General features: G+C 46.0%; 1 protein-coding gene across 10 annotated transcripts in view; it reads right to left on the reverse strand.

The window, feature by feature from the left end:
- Positions 1 to 14,551, reverse strand: part of HECTD1 (HECT domain E3 ubiquitin protein ligase 1) — a 365,311-nt gene that overhangs the window by 340,670 nt on the left and 10,090 nt on the right. For all 10 annotated transcript variants that reach the window (XM_033952151.1, XM_033952152.1, XM_033952156.1 and 7 more), the window contains exon 2: positions 12,168 to 12,470. In XM_033952151.1, coding sequence (XP_033808042.1) covers positions 12,168 to 12,307 — 140 coding nt within the window. In that variant the 5' untranslated portion in view covers positions 12,308 to 12,470. The remainder of the gene's footprint in view (positions 1 to 12,167; positions 12,471 to 14,551) is intronic.

The following is a 14,551-nucleotide window of genomic DNA, read 5'->3' on the forward strand; positions in this document are numbered from 1 at the left end:
TGAAACGAAAAGTGCGGAATAGGTTGTGGGTTTCTTGGCTCCGCATCATTCTCGTCTTGGTTGGGCTGAGAACTTTTCAGCGGCCCCTCGTCTTGTGATGTCATAATGCCTCATTCCACCAATGCCTAAGAGCCAACCTCATCGGTGATGTCACAATGGCTTGGTTTCCCTATACCTTTGCCCATTTACTAGATGCATTTGCCTCATTGAAATTGAAGTGGCAAGAAAAATGTTGCATAACTTTATGTTTCATGGCTCCACATCATTATCTTGTTGATAACATGAATAGCGCTGCAAGATGCAGCGTTATTCACGTTGTCAAATGTGACTCGGACGAGGGGTCATGGACTGAAGTTGAGAGGTGACAGGCCCAGGACAAATGTTAGGAAGTTCTGTTTCACACAGCGAGTGGTGGACGCTTGGAGCGCTCTCCCGGAGGAGGTTGTGATGGATACCTCCACTATAGGATTCAAGAGCAAGTTGGATGCACACCTCCTTGCTAATCACATTGAGGAATATAGGTAAACAAGGTCTCATCTGGGACCACCTAGGCCTTCATTAGCAAGCACCTAGTTGAGCCTCCGCGTGTGCGGGTCACCGGACTAGATGGACCAAAGGTCTGATTCGGTGAAGGCATTTCTTATGTTAATGGACCTCATACACCCTGACCTCATACACCCAAGACATTAATTGATTTTTTCATGTCCTTACTGGGGTAGTGTATTTATCATTGGTCTTTAACAAAGTATCTGAATATTTAAATTATTTGTGCATACATGTGCATTCAAAGATGACCGAGTGCAACGGATATAGTAGGAAAAAAAAAAAAAAAAAGAGTACTTAATTTGCTTTGCCCGACAGTTGCCTAACCATTTCACATCTCTGTTTCCTCAGGGGCAGTGCTGCTCTCTGTGCAAGACAATCAACAACCATCTGTTGGCTCTTTTGTGGTGAATATATTACCTGGGTCACCGCTTCTGAAGTTAAGTGCTCCTTTTTCTTACTACAGTAAAACCTTGGTTTGCGAGCATAATTAATTCCAGAAGCATGCTTGTAATCTAAAGCACTGTTCTTCAACTGCCACTCCGCAGACCAGTGCTGGTCTGTAGAAAAATCCTGCCGGTCCACTCAGGGCCGGTAAGATCAGATTGGGGCCTTCGGCAGCATCTGGGCTGCAACAGTGATGAGCAGCATTTGTGCCCCCCCCCCTTGCAACGCAATTCAAGATTGGCAACGGGCCTCCCCACTCCTGCGACGGCACTCAAGTTTGGCAAGAGGCCTCCTTCTCCCCCCGGCATCAACAGCACTAAGCTTCCTGTTTCCGCCCAGGCAGTTCGAGTCAGAGGGAAGCTTTGGACTGAACACCACGTTGCCGATCTGAAGTGCTGTTGATACCGGGGAGTGTCATCGTGGGGGGTGGCGTTGCCGATCTTGTTGCCAAAATTGGAATGAAAGGTAAGAGGAAGGGAGAGAGAAGGGCCTGTGGTGGATGGAGAGATTGAGAGAATGGGCAGATGATGGAAGTGGGGAGAAGGGAGAGCAAATGTTGAATGGAAGTTGCGAAAGAAAACACATACTGGATGGAAGGAGGAATAAAGAAAAAGGACATATGCTGGATGGGGAAGATGATAGTTAGTGGAGGGATGAAGGAAAAAGGTGGTATGCGCTGTAGGCAGACACAGTGAAAAGAGGGAAACTGAGAACTGCATAGTAAGAAAGAATTTAATTTAGACGGAGGCAGAAAATAAAGAAGGAAGGCCAGATAAGGAAAGGGAAGAGAGAGATGCCAGAGAATGGGGAAGGAGACAGAGATATCAGATCTGAGCGGAGGAAATGAGAAGAGAGAGATGCTAAAAACCACAGGGGGAGGGAAAGAGATGAAGAAAGGAGAAAGATCCCAGACCATGAGGGAACAGAGGTAAGATGATGGATGCCAGACCAAAAGGGGGGTCTAGAGGAGAGATGGCAGGGGGAGACAGCACAGTTACTTACCGTAACAGTTGTTATCCAGGGACAGCAGGCAGATATTCCCACACATGGGTGACGTCACCGACGGAGCCCCGCAGCGGACAGCCTCGAAAGCAAACTTGCTTGAAGATCTCGATCTTTCGAGGGCTGCACCGCGCATGCGCGCGTGCCTTCCCGCCCGAACTAGGGGGCGCATCTCCTGAGAGGATCCTCAGTTCAGATACCTAGTCAAGAAGCCAACCAGGGGAGGTGGGAGGGTCGTGGGAATATCTGCCTGCTGTCCCTGGATAACAACTGTTACGGTAAGTAACTGTGCTTTATCCCAGGACAAGCAGGCAGCATATTCCCACACATGGGTGACCTCCAAGCTAAGTAAAAAGGGACGGAGGGAAGTTGGCAATTTATGAAAAAAGATTTTGCAAGACAGATTGGCCAAAGTGGCCATCCCTCCTGGATAAGGTATCCAGACAATAATAATAATAACAACTTTATTCTTATATACCGCCAACAATCTTGCGACTTCTAGGCGGTTTACAATAAAGAGAAATTGTACAGACAGCGAATTACAGAGTATAGCAGTGTACATCTGATTATAACAACATTAATCGTGATAACAACAGTTCGTATGCTGCAGGGCCATGCGGCTTACAAAGAATTAGAAAAATTCCATAAATTGAATGGAGTATTCATAGTTAGTGATTAGGGGTTAACAGTTTACAAGTTCGGTTTTGGGATGGTATTACGAAGGGGGGCTATTGTCCTGGTTCGTTCCCTAGGTATTTCGAGAACAGGTAAGTTTTTAGGCGTTTCCTAAATTCTCCGTATTTGTTTGTGTGTGTAATTAATTTTTCTAGGTCTTTGCCCCATAAGGCTGCTTGGTACGATAGAAGTTGTTGATGGTATCTCTTATATTTGCATCCTCTAGCCGGTGGGGAGACTAATTTCAGGTGTGTTCTTCTCTCATGTCTGTTGGTTGGGAATGAGAAGAGGTCTGTTATGTATTTAGGGGCTAAACCGTGTAATACCTTGAAGCAGAGACATCCCAGCTTGAACTTCGTCGTGCCTCCATTGGCAGCCAGTGCAGGAGTCGGTAGGAAGGGGTTATGTGATCAGACTTCTTCAGCCCGAAAATCAGCCTGACTGCTGCGTTTTGTATTAGTTGTAGTCTCTGCATTTGCTTCTGGGAGATTGCCAGATGGGTAATGTTGCAATAATCAAGTTGGTTTAGTATTAGGGATTGTACTAGAATTCTGAAAGCTGAAGCGTTGAAGTATGCTCTAATGGACCTAAGTTTCCAGAGAGTGAAAAACCCTTTTTTGATTAGGGAGTCCACATGGTCTTTCATTGTTAGACCTTGGTCTAACAATAATGAGAGGTGAAAGTATGAACCGAGGACCAAGTGGCAGCCTTGCAGATTTCCTCAATGGGGGTTGATCGGAGGAAAGCTACAGATGCCGCCATAGCTCTAACTTTGTGGCCCGTCACTCGACCTTGCAGAGGAAGACCAGCCTGAGCATAGCAGAAAGAAATGCAAGCAGCCATCCAGTTGGAGATTGTGCGCTTTGAGATAGGACGTCCCAACCTATTCGGATCAAATGAGATGAAAAGTTGAGGAGATGTTCTGTGCAGTTGAGTGCATTGGAGGTAGAAAGCCAAGGCACGTTTACAATCCAAGGTATGAAGGGCCACTTCTCCAGGATGAGAATGAGGCTTTGGAAAAAATACAGGTAGAACAATAGACTGATTGATGTGAAATTCTGAAACAACTTTAGGCAGGAATTTAGGATGAGTACGGAGGACCACCTTGTCATGATGAAAAACTGTGAAAGGTGGATCTGCAACCAGCGCCTGTAACTCGCTGACTCGTTGAGCAGATGTGAGAGCAATCAGGAACACAGCTTTCCAAGTGAGATATTTGAGGTGAGCTTTGTCAAGCGGTTCAAAAGGAGGTTTCATAAGTTGAGCTAAAACAACATTGAGATCCCAAACCACTGGAGGTGGTTTAAGTGGTGGATGGAGATTGAGAAGTCTTTTCATAAAGCGAGAAACCATAGGATGTGCATAAAGAGGTTTTCCATCCAGAGGCTGATGAAAAGCAGCTATAGCACTAAGATGGACTCGAATAGATGTAGTTTGAAGTCCAGATTGTGACAAATGAAGCAAGTAGTCCAGAACTGATGCTAAGGAGGACGAGATAGGTTGCAAGTGAAGTGTAGAACACCAAGTAGAAAATCTAGTCCACTTCTGGCCATAACATTGTCTAGTTGATGGCTTTCTGGAAGCAAGTAATATATCTTGAACAGACTGAGAAAATTGAGGAAAGTCTGTTATGCAGAAAGGTACCAAGCTGTTAAGTGTAGAGACTGCAGATTGGGATGAAGCAAAGATCCTTGACTCTGCGTGAGTAGAGAAGGAAAGATTGGCAGAAGTAGAGGCTCCCTGGTGCTGAGTTGAAGTAGTAGGGAGAACCAAGGTTGCCTGGGCCACCGAGGAGCTATCAGAATCATGGTGGCATGTTCTGACTTCAGTTTGACTAGAGTCTTGAGAATCAGAGGAAACGGAGGAAAGGCATAAAGGAACTGATTCCTCCAATCCAGTAGAAACGCATCCGCTTCGAGACGTTGAGGGGTGTAAATGTGGGAGCATAATTGAGGCAGCTTGAAGTTGAGAGGTGATGCAAACAGATCTATCTGCGGAGTTCCCCAACGAGCAAAGATTTGGTGAAGAGTAGGAGAATTGAGTGTCCATTCGTGAGGTTGTAGAAGACGACTCAATTTGTCCGCCAAACAATTGTGTTGACCCTGAATGTAAACAGCCCTGAGGTAGAGGTTGTGAAGAATTGCCCAATGCCACAATTTCAGAGCTTCTTGACATAGGGAATGAGATCCCGTCCCTCCCTGTTTGTTGACATAATACATGGCTACCTGGTTGTCGGTACGTACAAGAATCACCATGTTGTGAAGGAGATGTTGAAAAGCTTTGAGAGCATAGAATATCGCTCTGAGTTCCAACAGATTGATATGACACCGACGGTCTGCTTGAGTCCAGAGACCCTGAGTGCGAAGACCGTCCACATGAGCTCCCCATGCATACGTTGACGAGTCGGTTGTGAGGACTTTCTGATGAGGAAGAGGGTGGAACAGCAAGCCTCTTGAAAGATTCAAAGAGAGCATCCACCAATGGAGAGACTTCCGCAATGAAGGAGTTATGTAAATCAGTCGAGTTGGTGGATCCACGGATTGCTGCCATTGGGATGCCAGTGTCCATTGAGGAATACAAAGGTGAAGTCTGGCAAAAGGAATCACATGAACTGTAGAAGCCATGTGACCGAGCAGAACCATCATCTTTCGTGCTGGAACAGTTGAAAGTTGGAAGACTTTTTGAGAAATCTGAAGAAGAGCGGCCTGACGTGGTTGTGGAAGGTAGGCTCTCAGATTGATAGTGTCCAGAGTTGCTCCTATGAACTGGAGAGACTGAGAAGGAGTCAACTGAGATTTGGGAAAGTTGATGTGAAATCCCAAACTTTGTAGAAAAAGAATAGTCTGTTGGGTCGCTGCAATAACCCCTGAAAAGGAGGGAGCTTTGATGAGCCAGTCGTCGAGGTATGGAAATATTGGAGACCCTGGTTGCGAAGAGCTGCAGCCACCACCACTAGACATTTTGTGAAAACTCTGGGAGAAGAAGCCAACCCGAAGGGGAGAACTCGGTACTGTAAATGAAGGCTTCCTCTACTTGGAATCTGAGGTACTTGGGAAATGCTGGATGAATAGGGATATGAGTATACGCCTCTGAGATCGAGGGAACACATCCAATCCCCTTGATCCATTAAGGAATATAAAGTTGGCAGAGTGAGCATTCGAAATTTCTCTTTGACTAGATATTTGTTGAGAGCTCTGAGATCCAGGATCGGTCGCAAATCCCCCGTCTTTTTGGGAACTATAAAATAACGGGAGTAGAATCCCAAGTTCCTTTGTGGAAGAGGAACTTCCTCGACAGCTCGCAGGCGAAGCAGAGCCTGAGCTTCTTGAAGAAGAAGGGGAAGATGCGACTGATCGGAAGGACACTCTCTTGGATGGCGATCTGGAGGCACCTGCAGCAACCGACGAGAGTATCCCTCTCGTAGGATGGAAAGCACCCAGAGATCTGATGTAATGAGCTCCCACTGGTGATAAAATGTGGACAGACGACCCCCTATGGGGAGGGGAGAATTTGGAAATAGAGAAATTGGAATGCTCAGGCTGAGACTGTCAAAAAGACTGAGCTGGTTTGGTGGCAGCAGGAGTCTGAGACTTTTGCTGGCGCTGTTGTTGAGGAGGACGGCGAGGAGGAAGCCTGGAAAAAGCAGGAGTCGTTTTCTGAGGATAACGACGTGGAGTCTGTTTGAAACCTCTAGTTGGTGCAGGTTTGGGTTTTGGTCGAATGAGGGAAGCAAAAGAGCGTTCATGTTCTGAGAGACGCTTGGTAGCTGCTTCAATAGAGTCATCGAACAATTCATTACCCTGACAAGGGAGATTCGCCAATCGATCTTGAAGATTGGGATCCATGTCAACAATACGTAACCATGCTAAGCGACGCATGGCTACTGCAAAGGCAGATACTCGAGAGGAGAGTTCAAAAGCATCATATGAGGCTTGTAACATGAAGAGTCGCAATTGAGAGAGAGTCTTGAGGATGAGTTTGAATTCTGAAAGACGAGTTGTGGAGATATCCGGGTAAAAAGATGGTAATATCTTCAGAAAATGGTTGAAGTAAGAAGTAAAAATGTAGCTATAATTAAGAACTCTATTTGCCATCATAGAATTCTGGTATAAACGGCGACCAAACTTATCCATGGTACGACCTTCTCTGCCTGGAGGAACTGAAGCGTAGATTTTAGAAGGATGTGCTTTCTTCAAAGATGATTCCACTACCAGGGATTGATGAGAAAGTTGAGATTTTTCATAACCCTTACATGGAACTGTTCGATAACGAGATTCCAATTTAGAAGGAATGGCAGTGATGGAATAAGGAGTCTCCATGTTACGAACAAAGGTTTGTTTGAGAACAGGAGTAACGGGTAAACGGAGTGACTCTTTAGGTGGATGAGGAAGCTCCATATCTGCTAAATATTCAGGAGTATATTTAGAATCAGAATGAAGATCTAGTTTGAGAGCTTGTCCCATATCGAAAATAAATTTGGCGAATGAAATAGATTTGGAATCAGATGCTTCCTCAGGAGACACACTGCGAGATCTAGGGATTGCTGAGTATGAAGGAGAAGCCTCTCTGGAATATGGTGACAGTGGTTCCGAGTCAAGGCGTAGAGTCACCGAAGAAGCTGCACTGTGAGGTGGAGTAAGAGAATGTTTTCTCTTAAGGCTCCTGGATGGAGAAGTACCAGGTGTACGTGGTACTGAATGAGTCGAGGTCTGAGGCGAAGTGTCTCGACGAGCCGGTTTCGATGGAGGAGTCTTCGGTCGAGAAGGACTTCGAGTCGATGCTCGATGGTGTCGAGATCTGTGCTTCGACTTCGAAGAATGGGGCAGAGAAGTCTCGGTATCCAAAGCCGAAGACTCCCTCCGAAGCTTAGAAGCACTATGTCTCGAAGGCTTCGACCGGTGCTTCGAAGGAGGTGAGTCTGGAGAAGAATCTGATGAAGGTATTCTCTTCGGTGTCCGGGATCGGCCTTGAGATACTGGATGCTCCGGCTGGGTGACAGGCTGATCCACCCGAGGCAAGGTCGAGGACGGGACCAATTGAGCCACTAAAGAGGAAATCTGTGTGATCAGTATAGATTTGAGCATGTCTTCCAGCATCGGCACCGAGACAGAAGGTTCTGATTTCGTAGGTGCAGCAGTACGCTCCGAAGAGGGCGACCTCGAAGGTGAGTATTCCCTTGTCTTGGAGGTACGCTTGGAAGATGGACGTGCAGAAGACTCTGGTGGCTTCTTGGGTACGGTACCTGAAAGAGAACCCGGAGACTTACCCCCCATTGCAGATTTCACCGAGGACACCGTCTTCGAGGGAACCGAAGCAGGCAAGGTCGAGGCCTTCGAGACCGAAGCTCCAGCCGGAACTTGGGTCGAAGCCTTCGAGACCGTAGTCGATGCTGTCTGAGTTGAAGCCTTCGATACCGGGGCAGCCGCTGAGGTCGAAGTCGAATCCGAAGGTTGCTCCATGTCTCCGAAAAGTTGAAAAAAATTGGGCGCACCTGCGTCGAAAAGCCCGTGGAGTGAGAGTGAAGCAACGATGACAATCTTCTGGTGAATGGGAAGGACCCAGACACTGTAGACAGCGACAGTGGGGATCGGTGACCGAAATCACACGATTACACTGACGACAACGTTTAAACCCGGTGAGAGGCCGGGATATAGAAAAAATAAAGTCCGTGTCAAACGGAAGGAGCAATTGGGCCTAGGCCCAAGGCTCACCGGCCGGACAAGTATAAAAGAGAAACAAAAATTCAAGTATTTTTTTTTTTTGGAGAAAGGAGAAATAAATTAAAGCACAGCGACCGAACTTTGTGAAAAAAAAGAAACAGCCGCGGTGAAGAGAAGGCAAAAGTGCTGAAGAAAAACGTGTCTTCTTGTCTCCGCGGAATTAAACGAACTGAGGATCCTCTCAGGAGATGCGCCCCCTAGTTCGGGCGGGAAGGCACGCGCGCATGCGCGGTGCAGCTCTCGAAAGATCGAGATCTTCAAGCAAGTTTGCTTTCGAGGCTGTCCGCTGCAGGGCTCCGTCGGTGACGTCACCCATGTGTGGGAATATGCTGCCTGCTTGTCCTGGGATAAAAACAGTTTATGGAAGGGGCAGACAGTGGATGGAACGGGCAGATGCTAGATTGAAGAGACAGGGCAGACGCTGGAAGGAAAAGAATGAAAAGAAGATAAAAGCAGAAACCAGAGACAACAAAAGGTAGAAAAAATATCATTTTATTTCTATTTTGTCATTAGAATATATCAGATTTGAAATATATATCCTGCTAGAGACATAACTGGGAACTGCAAAGCCCAGGCAGTACTTCTTTAGCTTCCAGCTGGCTTAGGTCTCTCTCTGACCTGGGGGCACTCCCTTAACACTATTCCAGTCATGTGTAACTGCAGTATTCTGTTAGCATGATATTTCTGTGTAGCATTCTGTAATAATTTGGCTTGTTTCAGTTTTCTTGATAGTAGAGGGGATATATGTGAAGGGGAGGGGAGACAGGGGTTTTGTTGGTCCTTGCTCTGTATATTTGTATTTATAAAATGACAATTGTACAGAATATTGTTTCTTTTTATACTTTAATAAAATACGTTCAATATAAAATCATAACTGAGGCTTGTGCAGATGGGATCAGATGGTTTGTGGGGACCGAGCTTGTGAAGACGGGGCGGAAATGTGTTTTTTTAATTTCAGTCTTAGTAGTTTGCCGGTCCACAAAATAATTCTTTTATTTCTGCCAGTCCACGGGTATAAAAAGGTTGAAAAACACTGATCTAAAGCACTCGTATATCAAAGCGAATTTCCCCATAGGAAATAATGGAAACTCAGAAGATTCGTTCCACAACCCAAAAACTTTAATACAAAATACTATACGTACTTGTATTGCAAGACCTCGCTCATTTAGAATAGTCACTACACTCCTGAAGCTCAGTTGTGGTGTGTATACCGTATGTACTTGTATTGCAAGACATTGCTTGAATATCAAGTTAAAATTTAATAAAATGTTTTTTGCTTGTCTTGCAAAACACTTGCATTCCAAGGTTTTACTGTATATCCATGGCACTCAGTCATCTTTTAGAATAAAATCTTTTTATTGAGTAGCCAACAAGAAAACCTTAAACAGTACAAAAATACAGTAAAAAAAGGGTAGACCAAAGAGGTATAATCCCACCAAGCCCAAATACTGCAACATATCAAAAAATAAAATCACAATCCCAAGAAGGTATATAAAGACAAGGTATCAAAACAGTAAACAACCAAGTAGCCAAGGCCCTCCCTCCCCTCCACCCCCATTATAGCCAATTACAAGTCCGGGAACACAAGACCAACAAAATACCTGAAAATCCTGGTGGGAGGGAGGGGCTAGTGCAGGGGATGCCAAAGGCAAAGACCAGTGCCACCAAAATCAAGAGAGCCAGAGCAAAAGAGAGAAAGAAAGAGGGACCTGGGCAGCCCTAAAGAGACACGTCCCCTAACTCAGTCATCTTTTAATGCAGGTATATGCACAAATAATTTAAATATTCAGATACTTTGTTAAAGACCAATGATGAATACACCATCCCAGTAAGGATATGCAAAAAAAAAAAATCAATTAATGTCCAGGGTGTATGAGGTCCTTTGTATCTATAAAATTAATGAAGTAAGTTTTATTATAATAGTTTACTTTCAATTGTGGGATATTTTTATTATTTTTGAGCAAACATTAAGGTCCGGATTCTGTAAACTGTGTCCCAATTGTAGGCAGCTGTAGGTGTCCTAGAGCTGTCTAACCAGCCAATCAGGACGCACTTTAAAAAAAAAAAAATCTCCCCAGGCAGGCCACCTACATTGGAGGCACCTCCGAGAGCATAGGGAGGACTGCAAGCCCACCTTAAGCTCACCTAAAGTTAGGCGTAGCCTTAGGCAAACCTAGGTGGCCGTACACATCTCCCAAGGCCAGTAGGAGACACGTACAATGTACATTGTAAGTAGACGCGGCCGCTACACTTATCACAGCAAGGGATCTCGCTGCTGTGACAAGTATAGCGGCCGCAGCTGCCAGTCCCCCACCCCCTGAACAAACGCGGCAGGAGGGATGCGTTATCTCTCCTGCCAGGACACTCCCCCGAAGAACGCCAGCAGGAGCGTGCCCAATCACTCCTGCCGGAACACCCTCCTTGAAGATTGCGGAAACTCCACCCCCCCAGACCTCCCCAAAGAACCCCCTCTCACTAACCTTTAAAGAAGGACGGACGGAAGGGTCTTCCCATCGTCCATCCGGCAGGCCCGCCTTCGTCGGAACGAGACGGGCCTGCCCCTTCTCGGTGCATTGTGGGATGCACCAGGGAGGCGCTTACGGCCTGATTGGGCGGGGCCTCAGGCACATTGGCATCCTACAATGCACCAGGAAGGCCCGCCTCATTCCGACGGAGGCGGGCCTGCTGGCTGTATGGTGAGAAGACCCGTCCATCCATCTTTAAAGGTTAGCAGGGGGGGTGTTCTGGCAGGAGGGATTGGGCACCCTCCTGCCAGCGATCTTCGGGGGGTGGGGGTTGTTCCGTGTAGAAGGGATTGGGCATCTCTCCTGCCGCGTTCGTTCGGGGCGGGTGGGGTGTGTTACGGGCAGGAGGGATTGGGCATTCCTCCTGCCGCGTTCATTTGGGTGGGGTAGGGGGGATTGGCGGCCGCAACCACTATACTTATTGCAGCAGGGAAATCCCTTGCCGCGATAAGTGTAGCAGCCGTGTCTACAATAACCCGATTGTCTAACTGGCAACTGTAACATGGACGTCGGTTACAGAATTGGGTTTATTTTAGGCGGCCTTAAGCCCGATTCTATATAGGGCGCCCACCGGCTTCTGAGACCGGGCGTCCTATACAGAATCCGGGCCTAAATCTCTTCTTTTGTGGATTACTATCACACTGAAAGACTCTCACTAAATACAAAACAAAAAAAAATCACAAATTAGAAACAAAATTGAGTAGACAAAAATTGAATTTGAACTCCAAAAAGTTAAACTCAGTAAGTAATTCAATACTGGAGAAATGAAAACAAAAACACATTTCCTTTTTCTGTTGAACACAATACAAAAAGACATCTGCTATATACATTTCCCAGCAGCTATTTTGTCAGTGGAGCCGGCACAAGTAGGAGCAACTGAAGATCATTTCTGCCCAACTATCTGGAACTTACATGTAATTCTGGGAGATGGAGGTTCTTCTTCAGTGTATGAAAAATATTTTAGGCCATAAAAAAAGGAAAGTTTGAGAATCACTGCAGTTTACCATACCATGCTTGCTATGGTGTTCCTATATTTTATTCCTCTTCTGGCCCAGTCAAACAACTTTGCAACAGAGTTGAAATATGTCTTGTATTCTTAACTTTGTGTTAGACACATACAGTACTTTTTAGAAGGAAGCCCAATATGTCAACAAAACATTCACTTCATTTAAGTTTACAATAAAACTCTCAGAAGAGAGACTTGCCAACAGGTGCTATTTAAATTAAATAAAGTCAGACAAACAGAAGTACTTACGTTTCAAAACAACGATCAACGTTGTCCGACATCAACAGTAGCATGCACAGCTGCTCCAAGGCTATGAGCTGCATGTCCCTTTCATCTCCCTGTCCCATTTGTAACCATTCCAGCAATGTGTCAGGGTCCACGTCAGCCATAGCTACAGTAAGTCTCTTTTTCTAAGGGGTGGGAAAACGGGGAAAAAAAAAATCCCAAAATAAAACCTCACAAAAATAAAAAAAACCCCGCAATGATGTGTTCACGCCAGAGCAACTTGAAGGGAGAAACAGAACTAAGTCAGCCCCAGCTGATTTCCTTCACCTAGAGAATTAAAAAAAAAAAAAAGATGAAGTTAATATCAGTTCCATCACTGTCACTCATTCCCTGCCTGTCTATTTATCCAAATGAGCAACAATTATTTTCAGTCACATATCCATTTTACTTAAATTTACATTCTAGGCCAAACTAGAGCAGTACTGCTTGCACAGGAAACCTACTACTTCTGCGAGAACTGATGCAGCCATTCAGAAAGCAGGGTGGGCCCAGGCAGCAGCGCAGAAAGCACGCTCCTGTCAGCCCATACACCGCTGGACCACCAGGCTTAAGGGGGTTTTAAAAGATACTGCGGGGTGGGGGGTGTTTTAAAAGGAAGGGCCAGCGGGCAGGCCATGTTTTTAAAGGGTAGGTGGTGTTTTATAAAGGTACTGGGAGGAGGGGGGTGAGACGTCTTCGCTCCATAAGACGCACCCACTTTTCCACCCCCTTTAGCATTTACTTTTAACATTAAACTTTCTTCCATTTTTCTGCTTTCTTCACAAAATCTATCTGCTTTTCCAAGTCTTCCCTTCCCATCTATCCTTGTGTACTATCTCCTCCTTCTTTCTTCTCCCCTATTCCCAACTAACCATAAGAAGTATTTCTTATCTCGTCCCTCCTTCCCATTCCAGTGGTCTGACATCTCTCTCATCCCTCCTTCCATCACCCTTCTCCAGAATCTGACATCTCTCCTCCCTCCCAGTGTAGCATTTCTCCCTCCTCTCCACCACTATCATGTCCAACAATTCTCCCTCTTCCCCATGGTATACCATCTCGCTTTCCCTCCCACTCCACACACCCATGTCCAAGTATTGTCTATTTCTCTTCCCTCACCCACTGGCAGCATTTCTTTCCCTCCCTTCCTAACCCCCAAGCCTGTGCAGCCTCTGTCCTTCCCAACCCCCTCCCAGCCGATACAGTATCTGTCCTTCTTCCTTTCCCAAACACCCCCCACCCCGGCAGCCCATGCATATCCTTCCCTCATTCCCAACCCCAGCCCTCCCCTCTCAGCTGGATCCTATGGTACAACCTGTCCCTAGTTCCTGACTCCCCCACTGCTGAAATGTAAAAATCTTTGGGCAGCCAATGGCTAACGAAGCCGCTATCGGCCTACCCCAGAAATATTTTCTGAAGTGTTCTGCCTATGCGGGACAAGAAAGTGCTGCAGAAAGAATACTTCAGGGACAGGCTGACGGCGAGAGACTGGCTTTGTTGTACCGCTGACTGCCCTAAAATTTTAAATTTCAGCAGCAGGGAAGTGGTAGGTGGGGGAGTCAGGACTCAAGGAGATTCCTGGAGAGGGTTCCACTACAGTGTAGTGTCAGATGCACAGTCATCGCGGGCTGCAGGGAAAAGGTATATCAATGTATATAACAATTCCACCCTAAGCCCTCTGAAATGCCCAAGTCCACAAAGGCACGCGGAAAGACTGCCCCCTAGTGTTTTACTCTTGTAGGCCCACATTCAATTTTATAAGAGCTCTTTTCCCATGTTTTAATAATTGTAGTATAGTTTATTTTAAATTTGCTATACCTGCCTTTGACATAACTGGCCAAAGGGGTATACAGTGTTCCCCCACTCATTCACGATCTGCTCCGACTGCCTCTTCCTGTAGTAAAGTCGGGCAACACCAATCAGGAGCTGTGTATCAAAGCAGCTCCTGATTGGTGTAGCCCGACTTTACTACAGGAAAAAGCGGTTGGAGCAGAACGCGAGTGATTTTCTTCACCCGCCAGTGCTCCAGTTGCCCTCTCCTGCCTTGACAGGCAAAAAACCGCATTCGCAGTTCTTCAAAATTTACGGGGGTTCCTAAAACAGAACCCCCATGAACTTTGGGAGTGTACTGTACATGGAAAAGCTTTATAAAAAGTTAGCCCCCATCTGGCTTTTTGTCAGTAACAACTTCCCTCTTGCTACTCTACAAACATGACCTGGATGGGGAATCTTAATGTTACTCAACATCTTCCCAGTCTCAGCTAAAGAGCATTGTAGTTAATTTAAAGTAAACTTAGGCCTCAGTGACCTCTGTCAGGAATTTCTTTAATCCATGCTAATGTTCTCTCTAACCTCTGCAGAAGACTTTCACT

The sequence above is a fragment of the Geotrypetes seraphini genome, chromosome 7 (assembly GCF_902459505.1).
Source record: "Geotrypetes seraphini chromosome 7, aGeoSer1.1, whole genome shotgun sequence".
Lineage (NCBI taxonomy): Eukaryota > Metazoa > Chordata > Amphibia > Gymnophiona > Dermophiidae > Geotrypetes > Geotrypetes seraphini.